Source organism: Erpetoichthys calabaricus, chromosome 2 (genome assembly GCF_900747795.2).
Source record: "Erpetoichthys calabaricus chromosome 2, fErpCal1.3, whole genome shotgun sequence".
Taxonomy (NCBI): domain Eukaryota; kingdom Metazoa; phylum Chordata; class Cladistia; order Polypteriformes; family Polypteridae; genus Erpetoichthys; species Erpetoichthys calabaricus.
Window position 1 is genome coordinate 153,104,448 of NC_041395.2, and position 23,861 is coordinate 153,128,308.

A 23,861-nucleotide genomic window follows, 5' to 3' on the forward strand; every position below is an offset into this window, starting at 1 on the left:
GCCACTCTACCATACAGTCCTGATTGGTGGATTGCTGCAGAGATGGTTGTCCTTCTGGAAGGTTCTCCTCTCTCCACAGAGGACCTGTGGAGCTCTGACAGAGTGACCATCGGGTTCTTGGTCACCTCCCTGACTAAGGCCCTTCTCCCCCCGATCACTCAGTTTAGATGGCCGGCCAGCTCTAGGAAGAGTCCTGGTGGTTTCGAACTTCTTCCACTTATGGATGATGGAGGCCACTGAGCTCATTGGGACCTTCAAAGCAGCAGAAATTTTTCTGTAACCTTCCCCAGATATGTGCCTCGAGACAATCCTGTCTCGGAGGTCTACAGACAGTTCCTTTGACTTCATACTTGGTTTGTGCTCTGACATGAACTGTCAACTGTGGGACCTTATATAGACAGGTGTGTGCCTTTCCAAATCATGTCCAATCAACTGAATTTACCACAGGTGGACTCCAATTAAGCTGCAGAAACATCTCAAGGATGATCAGGGGAAACAGGATGCACCTGAGCTCAATTTTGAGCTTCATGGCAAAGGCTGTGAATACTTATGTACATGTGCTTTCTCAATTTTTTATTTTTAATAAATTTGCAAAAATCTCAAGTAAACGTTTTTCATGTTGTCATTATGGGGTGTTGTGTGTAGAATTCTAAGGAAAAAAATGAATTTAATCCATTTTGGAATAAGGCTGTAACATAACAAAATGTGGAAAAAGTGATGCGCTGTGAATACTTTCCGGATGCACTGTATATGGCATAGCTGAAGGGACTGTAATTCCTACACTCCACCAGGGGTTGGCACTGTGTCTTAATATCTCTATCACTTTCTCCCTATGCGAACTGGATGATTGACGGCTAGAACACCTCTGATGTCACTTCCGGTGTCCGTCCACCTTGAACTACCTCTTCTGCTGGGGGACTGGAAACTGCAAGCGCCGCCATTTTTGGCAGTTCTGTTTCACCTCACCTCTGCAGAGACGACTTCATAATAATTGTGTGTTTTTTTGACTTTTGCTGCATCCTGTTATACGTGGTGGCCATCATGGCACCCCAACTCTTTATCGTTACCTTCTCTTTCTTTTACATGCTCTACACATAAACATACATTTAAGTCTCCTCTGTAATATACAGTATTAACTTTGTATAAAAATGTAAAAAAAAGCTAAAATAATAAAGTAAAACAGATAAAACTGTAGCATTCTAATATCTGTCACAAACAGGCATATTGTTCTTCATTTTACTGCAATGTAAAAGCAAACTTTACATGAGGGCAGAGCAGCGGTTTCAGGCAGCATAAAACAAAGAAGGCAACATGCCATTGATTTATAACATATTAATATATTATATATTCTTATGGAGATTGATGGCGATGCACAGTATCACAGGATGTTCCCGCAAGCATTTCTGTTACATTGTTCATTTGATAGTCACTTTAATTTTGTGAAATGCAGCTGTCTATATTTTTTGCTATTACAGCATACTCTCAATTATAACTAGAACAATGTGCTGCTTTTGTCAGACATCGCCTACAAATTGTCTCTTCTGATAACTATGGATGGTAGTTTCCATCACATGTAGAAAAAAAACTTCAAAACTATTTACATCTATTATTTCTATTAAAATTTTAGTCTCTACTCACCATCATCATAACAGCAATTTTCTGGGTTTACCAAGATTACTTGCCCCCTTTCCATGGTCCTTAGCATCATTTGGGGTGAGACCCAATCTTTTTATATCTGCTGACATCTCTAACCACATCTTCCTTGCCCTCCATCTTGGCCTCATCACCTCCACTTCCATTTTTGATGCATTTTTTCACCCACTGAATTCTCTGTCTTTTGCTTCACATGTCCAAACCACCTCAGTCTGGGACTAAAATAATGCACATTCCTCTTGCATGTTGTAAAAAGTAACTAATGAAGGTTGGTATCGGGAAGGGTATCACATCTTAAAAGATTCTGCTCGCTGATGATAAAATATTAACATGTATTATTTGAAATTGTTAGTGAAGAAAGATGACTTCAGTGATCTGAAAAAGGGTTAGGGTGATAAGTGCACATATTAGTGGCTTCAATAGCACACCATAAGTGATGACTACAGCTCCCAATAAAGTACGGAATTGCCAAATGGTCTTGAGAATCAAGGTGACCTGAGCTGGCAGTCGTTTCAGACTGGGGTTCCTGTGGGTGAGAGTGGGGAGACGGGCAGGATCAGACCAGCACTAATGATCTCCATTCAGGTCACACATATCAGAGCTCTAGAGAAAGCAGACAGAAGTGTGACTGCCCTGGTTTCTCCTAACATTCCCAGCAGTGAAACCAGAGGTGCATACCCTTGACAGCAGCTACTGTTTGTGTTTTTAAATGGCACTGTGTGATGTATACTGTTTGTCTTGGAAGATAGTTATGCTATCTCACAGCTTTGGCGTTGTACTATCGTGAAGATTGTGCTACTTATCAGGAACATTTACTAGGTTCATCTACTCCCAGGGCGGCACGGTGGCGCAGTGGGTAGCGCTGCTGCCTCGCAGTTGGGAGACCTGGGGACCCGGGTTCGCTTCCCGGGTCCTCCCTGCGTGGAGTTTGCATGTTCTCCCCGTGTCTGCGTGGGTTTCCTCCGGGCGCTCCGGTTTCCTCCCACAGTCCAAAGACATGCAGGTTAGGTGGATTGGCGATTCTAAATCGGCCCTAGTGTGTGCTTGGTGTGTGGGTGTGTTTGTGTGTGTCCTGCGGTGGGTTGGCACCCTGCCCAGGATTGGTTCCCTGCCTTGTGCCCTGTGTTGGCTGGGATTGGCTCCAGCAGACCCCCGTGACCCTGTGTTCGGATTCAGCGGGTTGGAAAATGGATGGATGGATGGATCTACTCCCATCCTTGAAGATTACCACACATATAGATATACACACATACACGTAGATCCTAGCCAGACCAAATGCCAACTGCGAGTCACTCCGCAGTATTCCGCATAGGATTCTCTACATTCAGATTCACTATCACCAGCTCTAACAAACATGCGGATGCCCTCACGACACACATTAAAGCACAGCTCTTTTGATTATATGCCACTTACTAACCAAACAATATCTTACTTTTATGGCACTTGTTTTAACTATTGAGAAGCAGTCTAAATAGATTTGATAAATCCTACCAGCAAGAAAGCAGGAATCTTCCCCATAGGTACCCTTTTATTATTTCAATCACTCTAGATAAAAGATAAAGTATAATGCATTTTCTAATGTATAACAATACCAGATAGAAGAAAATACAATTGAAAATATAATAACAGTCTGGATATAAACAGTCTTAAAGAAGCTAACTGAAAATCAGAAATGTCAAGGAATGGATGTTGTACAAAGCGGCTTTTGATTTACCATTAAAGCAAAATGATCAGCATTATTCAAAAATTACATTCTCCAATGTCTAGATGAAATACTCATATGTCTCTTGATCTCTAGCAATTCTTTCTCTGTTGCTGACTTTTTTTGGCAAGCCATATTTATGTTAAAATGAACACGTGGGGTTTTGGGACGTGTATCATTACACATCTTTGATTGTCTATCTTGTCCTTATAATGAATGATTCTTCTCAAAGTTTTTGATCTTTTTACACACTTCCATACTGCTTTCCTTTCCCAGTTAATAAACTAATTAAACTGGCTCCTAGTCCTGTGGTGTCCACAGTATTTTTCCATTCACAGGTTATAAACTAATTAAACATCTTCTAGTTCTATGGAGTCTATACTGAAACCAACTAAAGTTACGATTCACGTTCAAAAAGTTTCCACACTTTTTTTTATCTCTATTAAGAATTTCAAGAACAAATTACATCACTTTTCTACATAGTCACCTTCATTTGTGATTCAATTTTTTAATGCCCAATTACCACACTCCCCACCTTCACCATTTTTAACAAACATATAAAACTGCGAAAACTTTTTAAACATCCCTTGTATAATTTACTAGTACACTACAGAGAGAATGTATGAAAGAGAAATACTTCCAATGTGAATTGCCTCTGTAATTAAACTGCCTTTAAGAGTCCTGTAAATTCAGTTAATTCTTTTGGATTTCATCACAGTTGCTGTTCCCATGCCAAAGATGTGTAGATTAAATTGGCCCAATATGTCTGGGCCACATAATTAACACATGCAAGAATTCCACTGTACTATTGAAAATAATGACCCTGTAACTTTAATGGTGGTTAAGAACTTCTCTGTAAAAATATTTTGAATTCTTCCAACTTGAATGTTGGATTATTACTTATATATTTAAGTTCATGTTTTCACAAATTGAAGTTCTGTATGTTCCAAAAACAATGGGGGTGCGGTGTACTTCACATGTCGGTTAAAACGAAGGGAACACAATGAGACGAGAAGGAACAGGTTTGACTACTAAACTAGTTTGCCAAATGTGTCCGTGCCAACATCAATGTTAGCACAAGTGAGCACACTGACTTGCGTGGCCTTGGGGATAATATTTTCTTTGAAAGACAGCATAGTGTTGTGATTTGTAATTTCCAGTCCTGAGAATGAGTCAACTACCGGCTGATATTGATTGCTATCAACAAAATTTTCTCAAAGGCCTTTTCTCATGTATTTAAACTGGCTTTTCATTTTCAAGATTATTTTAATGATGATTCTCATCTCTTAGCATTAGGGCTGGGTACCAGGCCATGTAATAAAGTTAAGTGTGTTCAAAAAATGATCAAATTAAAATTTTCCTTTTTTTTTAATGACCACATATCCATGTCTTGCAGTTTTACCAGTAACCTCAAAATAATTTTTGCGTGCAATTGTCCAGAGGCAAAATTCAAGATGATATATTTAATGCAACTATTATAATATATATATGTATCCAAATATAAAATATAAAACCATGTGATAAAAAGTTCCAAAAGAAAAAAAAAATTAAACAAAAAAGTATGGTACATGGCATTTACTTTATTCTTTAACTGTAAAATATAAGTACAATTATCAAATGCTAACTTCCTGCATTTTGATCCTAGCAAAGGCATTACCTTACTAGTAGTTCAATGGGGTCTTTTCATATTCAAATCCTGTTCTACATGGGGATTCCCTAGGATAAAGATGCACATCACTAGCAATAATGCACTGAAAAAACACAAAAGTAAATCAAACAGTATAATTTTATTTATGACAGACAGCAACAGAAATCATTCAACTGAGTACATACAAAATAAACTAACTATATTAATACAAAATATCACTTCACAGTTGTCCAGATGACTGGGCTCCAGCTAGGAAAGGGAAGCAGCACCATCTTCACTAAGCATCGCCTAATGCACAATGAAGATCATAATTTTATATGGCATTTGCAACGTAACTTTCCCTGAAACATTATTTTTCTCAATAAAACCAAGCAATTAAAGGCATCTTAATTCACAGACAAATAGGCTAAACATTCTAAATACTGTACATGAAGATGTAAAAGCAGTTTAGATTCCTTGACATTTTCCCCCATTGATAGAGACCTCTCAAAGACAGTGGTAACTTCTGCTTCAGAAATGAACGCAGATACAAGAATATGTAAGTCTGGAGTACTTCATACTTTGTTTATGCAATTGTAAATATATTTGGTAAGAGTAACTTCCTAAAATTGGCATTCTTTTCTCTTATTTTCGCATCTGTATCACATTTTGCATTGACATTTATATGTGCATGCATTTTTGGTGGCACATTAATATTGGAGGCTTTGAATGAATCACATCCATAAAATATTGTTAAAGCTGTAGGTATCCTTTATACTGTTTTTTTTATTATTATTTAAATGTAGGACATTTCACTCTCACTAAGTCAATGTCCAAAAAGCAGAATACAAATATATGCCACCTTCTGTCTTGTACCATTCTAGAATATTAAACAAAAATAGAAAGTAAAACAAAAAAAGTGAACTAAATAAATATAACTAATGTAATGCAAATGTACAGTATGTGCATAAGATCTACAATCCCCTCATGTCAGGTACACACCATGCATTGTAACCCTTTTTAGAAACTAGCGCCATTACATTTTTCCCGGGTTCTGTGGTTACATATATACCTAGTCTTATTGCTCTGTTAATTAAAAGTATTCCTTTAAACTGCTTATATTGTCAAGGGTAAGAATATATGAATAAAAAAGAGTCTGCATTATTTAAAATTTGGTGTAAATGCACTTGCTGAAATAGAGAAAAACATTTATTTACTTATCCCTTAAAACTGAATACATTTTCTATGAAAAAAACTATGCTACTTTTTTTGAAGAGATTAATTGTCCACTGTCAAAAATATAAAACAAATATCATAAAAGAACACACTGGTTAAAATTTCAAAAACCAATCGATTCATAGCAAACAAGATATTGTCATTGTGCTATGTCATGCCATACTGAGTCCCTTGAAAAGATAAAGTGTTTCATGCTTAAAGTTATTTGTGTTATTTATGTTCAGTACAAAGTAGCAGGGGAATAAACAAGTTGCTTAGGTTTTAACATTCTGCTCGTTTGTCATTTCTGAACTCTGCTTTTGGAGACAAGGTTTAATAAGTAAGCATCCAATTCCAACCAGGTAAAGCAAACCACAGAGGTAGAAAGAATAGTCATACTTATTCGAAACATCAAAGATCCATCCTGTAAAAGAGAAGAGCAAAAAAACGTACAAATTAAAAAATTTTAAAGAAATAGCTTTAAATTGATATCATTTTTATAAGAAGTTGCTTCAGATTCCTAACATGGCATTTAAGATCCAATCATCTGCCCAGAAACCAGTCCTAGAAGTAATGCCAGAGTGTTCAAGGACATACTAATGCACATATACTGTACTCACACATTCATTCAAGGCCAGCTTAATACTGTCAGTTGATAATAATACATATCTTTGGGAATATCTAAACTCCACACAGACAGTGGCCAGAACATGAACCAAATTTAAGTTCCTGGAGCAATGAAGTAGGAGAACTTACCACTGTCCAACCACATCACCCCCATTTTACTCCACTTACACATTTTAAAACAAAAATTCCACCCCTTTCCCAACAGATGAAAATCCCCAAGACCCACATACGTTTGTGGTGTGTTTGACTCAATTTCAAAAAAAATATACAGAAGTTGGGTGTCCACATTTAGGTTAACAGAATATTTATATATATATATATATATATTTACAGTTGTGGAGGAGTTGATGATTGTCAGTAAAATAGAGTGATTCACTACTAACACAGTGTTAGAACTGTTGAGGACAAGCTGACTGGAAGCTGACATCAAAAGTTTAGTGAAGGCCAAAAATATATGTTTCATTCTGTTTCATCTCTTAACACTGTGTTGCAAACTTGGAGTTAAACTTTTAGATTGTATTTTGTTGTTTTTCAAGGATTATTTGTTTGTCTCCTGTTTTATGAATAAACTGGATTAGTGTGTAACCTTATTGAATTGTGGCTTAACCAATTTTTATATTATGTAATTGCTAACATGGTTTGCTGATGTACCTGTTAACTTCATCTTTGCCCTGCTTCAAGCTCCCTAATCTGAAGACATATAAATGATTAACAGCTAAATAAAATTAGTGTGACGACCATGGAGAGAGAGAGTTTAAAATAATAAGGTATGACATAGTTTAAACAACACAGAGAATTTTTCATAGATCTAGGAGAAAGTAACAAGTTGTGGATTTGAACGTGATGATATTCTAGTGGGCGGCACGGTGGCACAGTGGGTAGCACTGCTGCCTCGCAGTAGCGCTGCTACCTTTGCTTCCCAGGTCCTCCCTGCGTGGAGTTTGCATGTTCTCCCCGTGTCTCCCCGTGTCTGGGTTTCCTCCGGGTACTCTGGTTTCTTCCCACAGTCCAAAGACATGCTGGTTAGGTGCACTGGCGATTCTAAATTGTCCCTAGTGTGTGCTTGGTGTGTGGGTGTGTGTGCACGCAGTGCGCTGGCTGGGATTGGCTCCAGCAGACCCTCATGACCCTGTAGTTGGGATATAGAGGGTTGGATAATGGATGGATGGATGGATATTCTAGCTGCTTCTGGTAGACAACGCCATTATGAAAGTGGACATGAGATCAATTTACTGCTTAAATGCCCTCAGAGGGTAAAACACACAAACTTCAAAAGACATAAGATCATAAAATACCAAATAACCAAAGCCTAAAATGAATACCAAAAGTCAAAGCATCATGCAAGAATCCGAATTCTCTCAATGCAATTTTTAAATCTTGCTTGTCACAAGGATTCTTCTCACAAATCCAAAAACTTGAATGCTGTTGATAACATGCTGCCACCTTTCAATGCAGGAAATGATGACATGATTTGTTATGTAACCTCCATATCAGGACTAATAACAAGCATAGGAACAGTAAACAATATACTGTAGCTGCAACTAAGCAAAATGGCCACAAAATGGTGTCACCAGGTTAACAATAAAAATAACACAAATAGCAGAAAAACAAAATATTAATTCACATAATGCAATATGTACCTTCCAAAACATTAGAATCCTTGCACAACCATACAATTCAATGCTGCTACAACAATTCTACAGATCTTAAAGGATTATTAAGTGTTGGACCCATAGAGGTTCCTCTATCCTTATTTAAGGCAATATTCCTTTTTCCCTTCAACTTTGGAACTTTGTCTATAAAGTACTCCCAATTTAACTCATGACTGGTGATTCAACCCATTATTATAAGTAAATACACTTGCATACAAATTAATATTTTTGCTGAAGCGAATGTATTTCTGGAGATATCTGTCATACTCTGAAAAGCATTCAAGGCATATCTGAAATGACAAACAATCTCTTATGTTTCACAAAAAAATCAAAAGGGCAAAAGGTTTAATTATCCAAAATAAACAAGATTGATTATTGCCAGGTTTTCAAAAAATTAGCTTTGAAAACAGTTACTCATCATATATGTAATAAGAAGTCCAAAATGTTCTCACGGAAAGTAAAAATGCATTAGAATCAAGGTTACTGAGCAGAGCAGAGTAATATATTTAAAAAATATAAGATGGTGTATTCTTCAGAATGTAATGAAAGCAATGCTCTAACTAGAGATTTTTAATAAAAGAGAAACACAACATCTGCAGACATTATGTATATATGAACTAGGTAGACTTTTAACCCTCTCCAATATCCTGGAATAGGTTAGAGCTTAAAAATGAGAAAAAGCTGCAGCCCAGCTAGCTGTCCAGCAATATATATATATATATATATATATATATATATATATATATATATATATATATATATATATATATATATATATATATAAAACTCTTTAATTAAAATTAGGCCACGTATTACCTTCTATGTTCCTAGAAATTCTGCGGTGGGTTGGCACCCTGCTGAGGATTGGTTCCTACCTTGTGCCCTGTGTTGGCTGGGATTGGCTCCAGCAGACCCCCGTGACCCTGTGTTCGGATTCAGCGGGTTGGAAAATGGATGGATGGATGGATGGATGGATGGATGTTCCTAGAAATTAGTAAAGAAATGCACTACTCCATGCATCAGTTTTGATTTCTTAAGAGAAATAAATACTTTTCAGAATGTGCATTCTACAAAAGCAAAAATATTAACTTAGCTTTCATGGCTTTAATTATAAAAGGTTCATGGACATACACACACCATGGTTTACTTTGTTAACATTTTCTTAAACTATAATTGAATTATCTCTGTTTATCATATTTTTTCAATGCATCTTAAAATTAATTAGTTGTTATCTTCCATCCATCCATCCATTTTCCAACCCGCTGAATCCGAACACAGGGTCACAGGGGTCTGCTGGAGCCAATCCCAGCCAACACAGGGCACAAGGCAGGAACCAATCCTGGGCAGGGTGCCAACCCACCGCAGGACACACACAAACACACCCACACACCAAGCACACACTAGGGCCAATTTAGAATCGCCAATCCACCTAACCTGCATGTCTTTGGACTGTGGGAGGAAATCGGAGCGCCCGGAGGAAACCCACGCAGACATGGGGAGAACATGCAAACTCCACGCAGGGAAGACCCGGGAAATGAACCTGGGTCCCCAGGTCTCCCAACTGCAAGGCAGCAGCGCTACCCACTGCGCCACCGTACCGCCCTGTTATCTTTCAAAGTAAAACTAAAATCCATAATGGGAATGTCCTAAAGTTTCAGCCTTTTGGTGAGCTATGGCACAGTTTCTTTCTTCTGTCCTCTCCTGTTGTATTATATCAAAATTTGCATTCCTATGCCAAAACTCAATGTTGAGTAAGTGATTTCTTCTATAAATTTTCAAGAACAAACTAGATTTAAAAAATGCTGATAAACACTATCAAATAAGAAATATGCCCCATCAGCAAAAGAGCACCTTGAGATTTTGGATGCAGGAAAAATCCTTTGATAGAATAATGTTACTTAAAGTATTATGCAGATTTAGATTTGTTCACAATATATCTACTGTACATGGATTAAATTATTACATTCCATTCCCATAGCTTCCATTTGTGTAAATAATATAATGATTGATATTTTGCTTTAGAATATAAAACATTTCAGGCATCTTCTCTGTCACCAATTTAATTTGCTATTGCTATTGAATCCCTTGTTACCAACATAAATAAATAACCAGAGATTTACAGAATTATAAGAGAAGGACTTGAATAAAAAGTCTCTCCTCGTATGCAGATGGCATATTGCTTTATATACCTGATCATTACTCATCATATCCATCTATGCTTAAATGTTTTGAAGAATTTCTACAAAATTTCTTGGTTCTTAATTTCAACAATGGTACATTTATTATGAATTGTCTTGTTCTGTACATTACAATACATATTAACACATCCTTCTTGACGCTCCAGCCACCATAAAAAACCTCACACTGGTTCAATTCCATCTTGTGTGGTGCTGAGGTGTCACCCATTGCATGGCGGCACTTGGGTCCTAACCTGGGGTCCTGAGTTGGTTTGTCATGTGGTGGGTGCAGCAATGTGCTGTATCAGCACGTGCTCCTAACCTCTCTCTCTCTCTTGACAAAACAAAAGTAACAGTAATTTTATTTGGAACATGGAGAGGACAAGGATAAAATAAATATTTTTTGAAAGTTCGAAACAATTAAAAGCCAAAGGGGAATGACATCACATAACTTCCAATTTTATGTCTGTTTTGTGAATGCACATATTATAAACAATATAGAAAGAATTAACTTGCACCAACTTGAGTAGACTGAGAGAGAAAACCCTGCCCATAATTGCAGAAAAATACCCATAATTACTACCTACTGTGCCAAGCAGAAACCTGGTAGTTTAATTCTCATTTAGAATAGGGAACCAGTGCAGCAAGTCAAAAGTTATTTCTTCACAATTGTGGTATATAGTAATTGTCCTGATACAATTACTTTCTAAAGTGAAACATACTACATATATTTTAAAAAATAGCTAGCACTTTTGAGATTGCACACCTATTGCAAAACAGCACATCTATGTTGTTGTCATGTCATTTTCTAACCTGCTTATTCCAGACCAGAGTTGCTTTTGGCTGAAGTCTATTCCAGCTAGCATAAAACACAAGGCTGGAATAAACCCTGCACAGGGCGTCAGTCCATCGCAGGGTGACCACACACACATACACCCACACACCAAACACACACTTGGGCCAATTTTGCATTGCCAGTTCACTTAACCTGCATGTCTTTGGACAGAGGGAGGAAAGCAGAGCACCCAGAAGAAATCCACACAAACACTGGGAGAACATACAAGCCACACAGTGAAAACCCAGGACAACAAGGAAAACATGGGAAAAGTAATACATTTTTGTGAAATTTAGTGATTTTTAAAGAAGACTGGTTATGTGCTTCATGTCACTGCTCATCTTCCTCCACAGCACCCTCTCAGGGCTGGGGGCATTGATTCACCTCAGAAGATCATGACTAAGCACTGTTATTGATTTTGAATGTAATGTGCAGATGTGAATTACTTTTTCTGTTCTGTAGACAACTAGACAATAATAACTGAAGTTACACTTCCATCCATCCATCCATCCATCCTCTTCTGCTTATCCGAGGTCGGGTCGCGGGGGCAGCAGCTTGAGTAGAGTTGCCCAGACTTCCCTCTCCCTGGCCACTTCTTCTAGCTCTTCCGGGAGAATCCCGAGGCGTTCCCAGGCCAGCCGAGAGACATAGTCCCTCCAGCGTGTCCTGGGTCTTCCCCAGGGCCTCCTCCCGGTTGGATGTGCCTGGAACACCTCACCAGGGAGGCGTCCAGGAGGCATCCTGATCAGATGCCCGAGCCACCTCATCTGACTCCTCTCGATGCGGAGGAGCAGCGGCTCTACTCTGAGCCCCTCCCGGATGACTGAGCTTCTCACCCTATCTTTAAGGGAAAGCCCAGACACCCTGCAGAGAAAACTCATTTCAACCGCTTGTATTTGCGATCTCGTTCTTTCGGTCACTACCCATAGCTCATGACCATAGGTGAGGGTAGGAACATAGATCGACTGGTAAATTGAGAGCTTTGCCTTACGGCTCAGCTCCTTTTTCACCACGACAGACCAATGCAGAGCCCGCATCACTGCGGAAAAGCACCGATCCGCCTGTCGATCTCACGCTCTATTCTTCCCTCACTCGTGAACAAGACCCCGAGATACTTGAACTCCTCCACTTGGGGCAGGATCTCGCTCCCAACCCTGAGAGGGCACTCCACCCTTTTCCGGCTGAGGACCATGGTCTCGGATTTGGAGGTGCTGATTCCCATCCCAGTCGCTTCACACTCAGCTGCGAACCGATCCAGAGAGAGCTGAAGATCACGGCCTGATGAAGCAAACAGGACAACATCATCTGCAAAAAGCAGTGACCCAATCCCGAGTCCACCAAGCCGGACCCCCTCAACACCCTGGCTGCACCTAGAAATTCTGTCCATAAAAGTTATGAACAGAATCGGTGACAAAGGGCTGCCCTGGCGGAGTCCAACTCTCACTGGAAACGGGTTCGACTTACTGCTGGCAATGCGGACAAAGCTCTGACACCGATCGTACAGGGACCGAACAGCTCTTATCAGGGGGTCTGGTACCCCATACTCTCGGAGCACCCCCCCACAGGATTCCCCGAGGGACATGGTCGAACGCCTTTTCCAAGTCCACAAAACACATGTAGACTGGTTGGGCGAACTCCCATGCACCCTCCAGGACCCTGCCAAGGGTGTAGAGCTGGTCTACTGTTCCGTGACCAGGACGAAAACCACACTGTTCCTCCTGAATCCGAGGCTCGACTATCCGACAGACCCTCCTCTCCAGAACCCCTGAATAGACTTTTCCAGGGAGGCTGAGGAGTGTGATCCCTCTGTAGTTGGAACACACCCTCCGGTCCCCCTTCTTAAAGAGGGGGACCACCACCCCGGTCTGCCAATCCAGAGGCACTGTCCCTGATGTCCATGCGATGTTGCAGAGACGTGTCAACCAAGACAGCCCTACAACATCCAGAGCCTTGAGGAACTCCGGGCGTATCTCATCCACCCCCGGGGCCCTGCCACCAAGGAGTTTTTTGACCACCTCGGTGACCTCAGTCCTAGTTACACTTATTGTATTTTATTAACAACCTTTCACTATATGGAAGCTTATTTCATTATTTCATAAAGATATTGTCTGCAGCTGCCTGTTATCAACATGCATGCATGTGCTTCATTGTCTAGCAAAAGAAAGGCCGAGCAGGCATGTAGCATGCAATCAAATGACAAGATAGGAACAAATGTTAAAGACATTTTGTTTTCATCAGGTTAAAATTTTGCAAGATTAGTACAGATGTACAGCAGTACAGCATAGGCAGAGTGCTATCACAGAGCTGTCATTCCTGCCTCATAGTGCCTGGGTCTCCATGGAATTTTCACATTCTCCTCATGTATTTACATACTGATTGGTATCAGTGAGTGTAAGTGGGTTTATACACTCAAAAACATTGTCCTCACTGCTTAAATATCCATATCCTCAGCAAAAGTGACACATAATGCTCTATACTATAGTATTTAATAACTGGTTTGTGTTGTTTCAATCTGTTCTATTGCACAATCTGCCTTTTTATTTTCTGAGTATTTTTTTTTATCATGATTCCACATGACATACCACAGATATTGTGATATGCAGGTGGCTTGGCTCTTTCAAAATTCTAAAGCTATTATTAAAAATACAATGCAGTGTTACCAGTTTATCTTAGATTTATTGTTATTTGTACTAAGTACAATAAAAATCTTATGAGTGCTTGTCATCACCAAGCTGACACTTCAGCATGAAACTCACTCCATAAGCTATGTAAAATAACAAAACAGAACGTAACTGGTGAAAAGTAGGCACCATTTAGAAAAGAAAATAAAATCATAAGATTTGAGAGTACACCTGTCCATTGTTACAAGCCATGGCAGAACTGAACTGCTCAAGAAAGAGAAGTGCAGAAACAAAGGCAGAATAATTAGAAGAATATAACTCGGGAGAATATGGGGTAAGGACCATTGGGGTTGTCATAAGTCTGACACTGACAATGCCCACTGCAAACAGACAAGCGAGAAAGAAACGTGCTCACTTTAAGAAAATAGTATCAACACTCTAGTGGTAAAATGTATTATTTCCAGTGTACTTTTGTTCTCGTAAACATACCTCAGAATTATGGACTCCACATATTCTTAAATCAAAACGTTTGCTACTTCAAAGTGGATGAATTCCACAAAATAAGTGGACGAAATAAGTTAAAACATTCAGACCGAGTACTCACTAGCTCCATTATAAAATGCATGACTGGTCGAGTTACTTTATAAATTTATAAAATATGCTTCACTTTAAAACACAATTTCATGTGGCAAATTAATAAATGAAAATTTTGAGGAAATAACATTGACTTGAAAAATACTGAACTTACCTTTGAGATTTTACTTCCAATTGCACCCATATACAGTATTTCCATCATCCCTAATGTATACAATATTTAACATGCAGAATGTGCTTGGCTTTGGGGGCTATGGAGACTTGTATACTAATAATATATTTTCATCCTTGAAAGAACTGAACCCTAAATATAATTTTTCATCAAAGTGTTTCTTGTACTACATGGAATTCTGACATTTTGCTAAAAGAAACCTCCCCTCAATATGTATTGTGCAAAATATACTACCTGTAATAAACACACGTGGTATTTACAAGCTATACCACTCCTTAGAAAAAATGTACATCTCTAGAAAATCTAAAGCAGTGCTGTGAATGGTATTTTTCAATGAAATTTTCTTTAAGTTATAAGTCTTGGTAAAAACTGTCTAATTCAACGCACCATTGTATAATGCATAGTTTTTTTCTCAATTCTTCTCACATGTATACAGGAAAAGATGTCTTCAGGCATCTTGCTCATCAGGGCAACACGTTCTGAGAATATTGAACACTCAAGACTTTAATGCACTAAAATCTTTACTTATCTATCAAGAAGTTCCTTACAAACAATAATCATTAATCTCCTCACAACACTGTTTGCTGTAATAGCAGAGAGGATATTTCTTTTTAATGAACATATATTGTGATCATATACAGTACATTGCTAGTGTGCTGCTTTATCTTTCTCAATTGGAAGAACCCTAATCCATCTACTATTACACAATAGGGAACGGGTATTCTTCTTTACGTGAAATTGGAATCAATCACATTCATTTCATAAGAAAAAGTTCATAAGTTCTTTCAGATCTATCAGGCTTTTATTAAAGTTGTCCTCCATAAATTAAACATACTGACACTCTGCTAAACTTTTGGATACTTATAATTAATTCATATTAAATCTTTCTTTGTCCTCTAGATAGTTTATAGAAGGACTATCAGATCTCATTTGAATTTGATGTGTTACTGACTTTTATATAATTATAATGTAATCTTTAAAATCAACATAAATTTAAAATAGGGGTCCCTGTGCAAAGACACGTCCTGCCAAAAGATCACAAGCAGAAGTATTAAAGGCACATGTGATGTTTTTTTCTAGTGTTTATCATGTATTCCTGTGACCCAGTCAAAGTCTTGATCACAACACCATCAAGAATTTTTGTTACAGCTTGAAACTGGCAGTATAAAAGCAATTTCCAAGAAGCTGCAGCACATCTGCTAAAAAGTCTTGGAAAAAATCATCTTCACCTAGAGCACAATGCTGGGAAAACGTACATATGACATGGGGACTGATAATGTGTGTGTTTAAAAGAATGCACTTTCAGAAATGGTTAAAAAGCAGAATATATAGTATAAGGTTATGTAGTTGTTAACTGAAGGAGAAAGTCCTATACTATATTAAAGAAAAATGGGATGTGCTTTTTTATTTTTCATGTGAATCAGCTTAAATTGCTTAGTGGCTGTCTTATCTGTTGTTTATAGAGCATTAATCTGGGGTCCATGGAAAGCTAGATTGTGCACTATTATAGAAGCCTCCTACCTATCAATACCAGGTATATGACAGTGTAATTATTAAACAAATAAAAATAATGAAATTGTGGACATTTACTTTTACTGCAGTCCATTATTTTAAATTTGTAAAGTGGAAAAGTGCCAGATTTCCAATCTTTAAAATTAATGCAAGGTTTGCATACCACTCCTGCAGTTCTATTTCTTACATGATTTTGAAAGTCTCTTATGTTCAAGGTAGTCTTACAGCCCATATGGTGCTGTTTTTGTTTTGTTTATTTAAGCCACATGCTTTATTATAAAAAGTACTACTGCCTGTTTTTTCTTCTGAGCAAAGGGCACCACGTTACTGTTTGCTCTTCATCTTAATTAACTTTGACAGTCCATTATGTTTCATGCACCATTTCTTGTGTACCCAATGTATTATGTCTAATAGTCCCAGCTCAATGTTACATTGATACTGTGTATGGATTTTTATATTCACTTATTACCTATTCTCATTTATGACTCATCGTTTGAAGAGGCTAGACAGACAGAGAGATTTATGCCCCTGGTTTTCCAATAAGACTTGAATAAACATGATGTTTGCTACTTAACTATTTCATGGAAAGTTATAATGTATTTAATATCTATCTTCACTTGGTACTTGATATCCATCATTATTTGGTCGCAAAGTGACTACCATATGGTCACAGCAAACTACAACATGGTAATGGAGGTAGTAAGTTATTTAGCAAAAAAACACATAATATTCTTATGAAAAAACATCTTTATGTTTCAATACATAATTGCATGAGTTAGTATTTTTATAATTTTTCTTGTGTGTCTGACTTCTGTACACATGAAAGCAATTAGCAAATTATACAGATATTAACTGCCAAAAAGCAAACCATTCTCAAGAGAACTTCTGACAGATTCAAGCTGCCTTATAGAAACCAATAACAATACAATCATTAGACCATATTGTGAAAATCTAAAAGCATGCACAGTCCAACAACTCTTATTGTGTAATACCATTATCACATCTTGCCTAGCAGCACTGTGAAATGAGTGCCCAAGAGGAATACATGCATACTACATGAAATCAGGTAATTCTATTGCATTTCAGAAATCATCTATTACTTTCCTCATGTCTATTATTGTACAAGCATCACTATCTATAGTAGTACTAATGGAAGAAAATACACAATACACATATAACATGTATAAGTGGTACATACTTTACAACTGCTGTATAATTCTGCTAAGCCTTAGAGAGGAGAGTTAATCAATAGTTAAAGAAATAAAACAATGCAGCTTCCTGTATTTGACAAAAAAAGTATGTTTATAAAGATGAATAAGTATAATTCAGTAGGGGTTTTGCAAAAAAAGTATCCATTTTAAAATTATTTTAACAAAAGAAAGATTGGGAACTACAATATATTTGGTCCTTTACAAATAATACTTCTTTGATGCCCATTTTATGAACAGGAAACCAAAAATATATCTAGGTGGAAAAAATGGATCCTATTGTTTTCTTCTGAGTTAGTGCTTTGCTTTGAGGAGATGAAGTACTTTTAAAATCCATAATATTATATATTACTGAAATTAAATCCACCTATAAATTTTACTATTTTAGTTTTGATGTTTATGTAATGGTGTCATTTTGGTCCATCCTCTTTTGTTTTGCTTCCCAAGTTACAGTTTGTCTTGAAGGACAGAAAATAAACAAAAGATAAGCATTGTAAAACAGCCTATGCTAAGTTAGCCTAATTTGAATAATCAAAGCATCTAATATGAAATTTATATTTTAATGTATAACCATTTTATAAAATGATGAGATTTTTAAAAGAGTTAAGAATGAAGATTATTTGCTGAATTAAGTTCGTGGTTACATTTTTTTATATTCAAAATAATAAGGTCACTGTTTTTTTTCACTGTTTTTACTGATTGTTTGTAAATATACTTCAAAACTGGGAAAAAGACATGTGAATCAGAAGAAATTATGTATAATGTTGTATAAAATGAGACTTAAATGTCTCTGTTTTTTGCAATATTATCTTACCAACCATACATAAAATTATATTGCAGTAGGATGAGGCAACAAAGTGAGCTTCAGGATTAAATTAACTATTCAATTCTATTTTAGTAATCAACAAGATCACTGACAATTACACACTGAAAAACCTGTAAGAAATAATGTTAATATGCCAAGTTAGGTTTTACAGTGTCATAACAAAATTGCACCCCTTGTCTACTTCCACTACTGCAGATATTTCATAGAGAAGTTGGTCAGATTTTTTATGGGATGCAGTAATGTACAGAGGACACTGTAAGATAAATGAAGACACCATCGCTTTAGGGTTCTTTAACTTGTTCAGTGTGAAAAGTCATCAAGCCAATTAAAAGGACAATTATGGCCAGCTGTTGGAATACTTTGGTTAACAATCAGGACTGATTTAGGTCAGTCTTGATCAGTAGAAATGAAATTGTAGGGTTGTCCCGTGGCCTAGAATACTGAGGGAAGTAATACTAAATTATTTTTTTTTCTGTATCGTAACATCAATATGTGTTTCTGCTAAATACTGTCTGTAAAGCAACTCTTACTAAACAAAGATAACAGTTTAACTGCGCCTATGGAGCACTAGAAGCTCCTTGCATATTTATCCAAGTGCTTTTGGACCAGAACAGCAAAATTCAGAAGCATTTAAGCTGTAACCATATTTTATGACCATACCAACATCATCATGGTTTAAGTAACAAAGATTGTGATTTTTATGGATATTTTTGTTTTAACAAAGTATTTCTCCTTATAAGGTCTGCAGAAGGCAGTAACAAAAACCACAAATAGAAAAAAATCAACTTTAACCATTTTCCATCAGCTTATTTAGGCTGCAGAGAGATCCTACTGTGTCCCAAGCCATGTAAAAACCTTTTCCAAATAGAAATCTATTTATTGTATCTTAATTGAAAGGTGGCACATTATTTTAATCTGTTGCATCACATCTCCAGTCTCCCAGGTTTGAGTCCCAGTTAATTTACAGTTTGTGTGTGTTATTTGTATGTTCTAGTCAGGTGTACATTGTTTTTTCCCAGGTGCTGTAGATTTTGTCTCACATATCTGAGATGGGAATGTTAGGCAAACTGGTTTCTTTAAATTGGCCCCATGTAGATTTGTGCATGAAAATGCTCTGCAATGGTCCGGCATCCTGTTCATGGATTATTCCTCTTTTATGTTTGATGCTACTGGGATGAGCGCTAACTTCTCTCAACCCTATACAGTATTTGTATTAGCAGTTTATTTTGATTTTTTGATCTTTAAAAGTGAAATTTTCATTTGTGTTTAATAAAGAAAGAACAAAAACAAAATTTAAAAAAATCAGGTTTGTGAAGTTTTAATTTGCTAATTAATACTGAGCAGCCAGTTGAGACACAGCACTGTGGAAAAAAAACTCATATTAACACTGTTTGTTTTGCTTGTAACTGCATTAATTTTAATGAAAACCAACATTTAAAATTTAAGTTATCTGTAATGTTTTTACAATGATAGACTAACTGTATGCACAATTTAAATGCAATATAAGATGTGGTAATTGCTGGTACCCTTTTTTCTTATTGTGTATGGTGGTACTAAAAACTTGGCATCAACACAAGTCAAAGTATCAAGGTGAAGTTGTCAGCACATGTTCTAGATGCCATCCAGTAAAAAAAAAAATCTGTTAAATCTTTTTCAGTCTAGAAATGTTCACAGTCATTTCTAAGGCCCTGAGCAACAACTGAACAACAGTCAAGGGGGTCTTATTCAGACTGAGAAATTTTTGGACACTTATTAGCCCACTTGTCATCTCTTCATCAAAAGGCACTGGCTAAAAAGTTATCTATGGCACAGAAAAGCACTGCTCTGACTCTTTGTGTCCCTGGATGAACCTGGATCATCCTCAGCAGTTCCTGTGTAAGAATTGAGAAAAAAATGTAACTTTTTTCTAAAATTGGCCATTTATGTCTGGCAAAAGGCTAATAATGCAATCCTCCATAAAATATCATATAACGGACAGGCATGGTGGTTTTATTGTCATGGTGTTGGTGATGCTTTATAGAATCATGACCTGGATGACTTGGCATCATTGAAGAAATTGTGAATTCAGCTCTGTCACATAGGATTATTCAGGAGAATGACAGATCAGCTGGGTGATGCAGAATGACAATTGTTCAAAAAACACCTTAATTTACATTATACTGATTGGAAAAAAATATAAATTGTAAATATACTGTCTGAAGTTGTAAAAAAAGCACTGAGTTAGTGACATAATTTGGCTTCTGATTAATACTCTGATTAATATAGTAATGCATTAATACTTGCCCTTTAAGATTCAGTTTTGTATGAATGAAAAAATATTTTATACATTAAGGATGACTTGGGTGCCGTAAGTCATCTCTCAATTTCTAGCCATGCACACAACACCATTTTTGTTTACAAATATACCAGTGTTTAAACTTTGGTCCCAAGTTCCACCACAATTGTGTAAACATTGCATCTATAATGTATTGAATCAACACTTCAAATTATATTTTATCTGCCTATACAGTAAATATCAATCACAATTCTGGCTAATATAAGGAAAAGGTATATTACCTGCAACTGGTGGTCCCAATAAAGCCGATATCCCATTTGCACAAATAATAATGCCATAAGCATTAGCAAGATTATTTAATCCTACTAAATCTTCTGTCACAACAGGCATCACTGAAAAATAGCCACTTGAAAATCCCATTAAAGCACACACGATAGCAAGTCCTGCAAAAGTGTGCATCAAAGGTAAAATAAAAATGCAAACACACATAGTCATATTAGCAATGACAAAAACATTCCAGGCACTTACAGTGGGTAGATCACTTATCATGCCCAAAAAAATCTTTCCAAATATATGAACTATTGCAATAACTGAAGTTAAGGGAACTTTATCATTTTCTTCATCAAAGCCATATAGTTTTACAATCTCTGGCAAGTGAATGAAAGGAATGACAAAGCTACAATATGCAAATAGTGCCCAGAAAACAAATGATATAAACAGTCTGTTAGAGAAGAGGGATTTGTTTCCAAAGTAGCTAGAATACCATTTCCAAAATCCTAGTTTCATGTTGCTAGTCACGTGACTTATTGTCTTCAGTATGCTAACAGGGTATTTTTCTCTGAGCACAACTTCCATTTTGTCCTTGTCATTAGAGTCTAATTGCTTCATCTGTTCACTAATTTTGTCCGGAGGTGGATTCTGTTCATCTTCATCATTGCCTGCCTCTTCTATGGCATCTGTATCAAAGCAACCTGTGAACTCACTCTGGCCAATGTCATCTTCCTCGAATTTTTCATTACACTCATTCTTTTCACAATTCCCAAGTTGCCTGCGACATGGAAGAGCAGGGGAAGGTCTCATAAGTGCTCCACATACACACAAGTTAAGGTTGATTGCACCATGTATCAACATGGCACTTCTCCATCCGTACTCTATACAGAGATATTTTAAAAGAACAGATGTAATAAAAGTTCCAAATCCTGTTCCTGTGGTACTTAGTCCCTGTGCCAGTGCCCGTCTTTTCTGAAAATACTGTCCAACCATCACAACAGCAGGCAGATATGCCATTCCACTCCCTATACCTGATAAAGATAAAGAATAAAATAATAATAAAAAGCCAAAAATATATTTAACAAATTGAAATTGATTCTTAGTAAAACCATAGTATGATTTAAAAGGTTAATCTTCACATATTTCAAACTGATCTATTTTCTGAGGTATTACTCTTAAAGAATGAAAGTCCTACATAATTTATTTAAGGAGTCAAAATGACAAATAATTCCAGTCTTTTTTTAAAATGTTCTAAGAGGAAATAACCTAGATTAATTTATGAGCACTGAACCATAATTTCACACATTCTTGCCAATCTACACTAAATGGACCAATGTAATAATATACCTATATGAATTTTTGTTATATCTGAAACAAAAGATTAAAAAAAACAATGCTGTGTGTTTTGGGTGTGACTAAAAAGTAAGCTTAAAAGAACAAAAACTAAAACTTAGTCAAGAAATACTATATGGGCATGGATATGCAGTAAAGAGAAAATAGTACAAACAGTAGTTATGGAATGCACAGCACAGCAAATACTTGCAAGAATCATAGGTAAATGAATTGCTAAGTGGGACTCTAATCCAGCCATAAATTAATTGTTATTTTAATCTTACAGAGAAAAAAACCCACATTATTTTCCTGAAATACCTCAGTTGTAACAATTCTATGAAAACTTACCAGCTGTGACACCAAATGATATGAAAAGATAGTAAACATTAGTAGCGTATGCACTAACAGTCCAGCCTAAGGCAGTCACAAGGCCTCCAATAATTGTTGTCTTACGACAGCCACACGTGTTCACAAAAAGGCCAATAATAGGTCCTAGCAAAAAAAAAAAAAGCCTAGTTATGTTAATTCAGGCTGTTTTAATATAAGTAATGACATGCTTCTAATTATGAGACCCATACTGAAACTTGTTATGATATAATGTGTTCTTTGTGATACTGAATAATTAACGTTTACCTTTGTCTGCATACTTTACAAAATATTTTAAAAACACTTTTAGAAAGTTTTTCAAGGCCTGACATCAAATTAACAAAATAATACTAAAATGAGTAAAGCAGTAATATAACAGAAAATTAACAACAAAAATAAATTTCACCCATAACTATTGACATTGAACTTTAAATATTAATGTTGCTAGTTCAATTACTGCCTCCAGGGTGTGTGACCCTGAGCAAGTCTCTTGACCCACCTTTGGTGCAACTGCAAAAAATTCATATACAGTAAATTGTATTGTATCCTGATCTTGCAATTTGGCTTGGATAAAGACGTCAGCTAAATGTATAATATGAATAGATACACATGGAAAGCTGATATTACTTTATTCTGTTCTTTAGTAAAAATGAAGTACATATTATTAAAGGAAAAGCTGAATTGTTATTTCAGGAAATAAGCTGTAAAGAAGAAATGCAGAAAAAGTAAATTCCTTTTCATCAAGAATAATATTCTTGCAAGAAAACATTCTTAACTATAATGTAAAACTTAAGAAACATGTAATGGAGTTAACACAATTTGTTTTGAGTATAGTCATATTAATGAATAAACACATGAGTCTTGATATTGTCTTAACTAATATGTATCTCTTTGGCTTGTCCGAACCAAACTCAATGTAATAAAGCAGTGCCTTAATTTTAAAAGTCTATTTGAGGATGGATATTAGCAGTTTTATTTATTGTGAAGATAATCAGATAAAAGTAATAATTGTGCATTTTGAAAAACTTAATTTTGAAAAAGATAAGATTAATAGCTTTGCCTGAACCTACCTACAATCAAAGTGATGCCAATTGCCAATGAGCCAATCCATGCAGTTAGTCCTCGACTTTCCTTGAACTCATCCAACCACTCGACATATAAAATCCCAAGAGCCATTTGGGAACCCATGATTAACAC

At 36.6% G+C, this 23,861-nt stretch overlaps 1 protein-coding gene across 2 annotated transcripts in view; it reads right to left on the bottom strand.

Moving 5' to 3' along the window:
- Nucleotides 1-5,123: 5,123 nt before the first annotated feature.
- The window catches only part of LOC114646454 (monocarboxylate transporter 14-like), a 65,456-nt gene continuing 46,718 nt past the window's right edge, over nt 5,124-23,861 (bottom strand). For both annotated transcript variants that reach the window (XM_028794660.2, XM_028794659.2), the window contains 4 exons: nt 23,735-23,861; nt 22,647-22,790; nt 20,978-21,997; nt 5,124-6,621 (listed from right to left, as the gene is read on the bottom strand). The exon at nt 23,735-23,861 is cut by the window's right edge and continues 136 nt beyond it. In XM_028794660.2, the coding sequence (XP_028650493.1) occupies nt 6,473-6,621; nt 20,978-21,997; nt 22,647-22,790; nt 23,735-23,861 (1,440 nt within the window). In that variant the 3' untranslated portion in view covers nt 5,124-6,472. The remainder of the gene's footprint in view (nt 6,622-20,977; nt 21,998-22,646; nt 22,791-23,734) is intronic.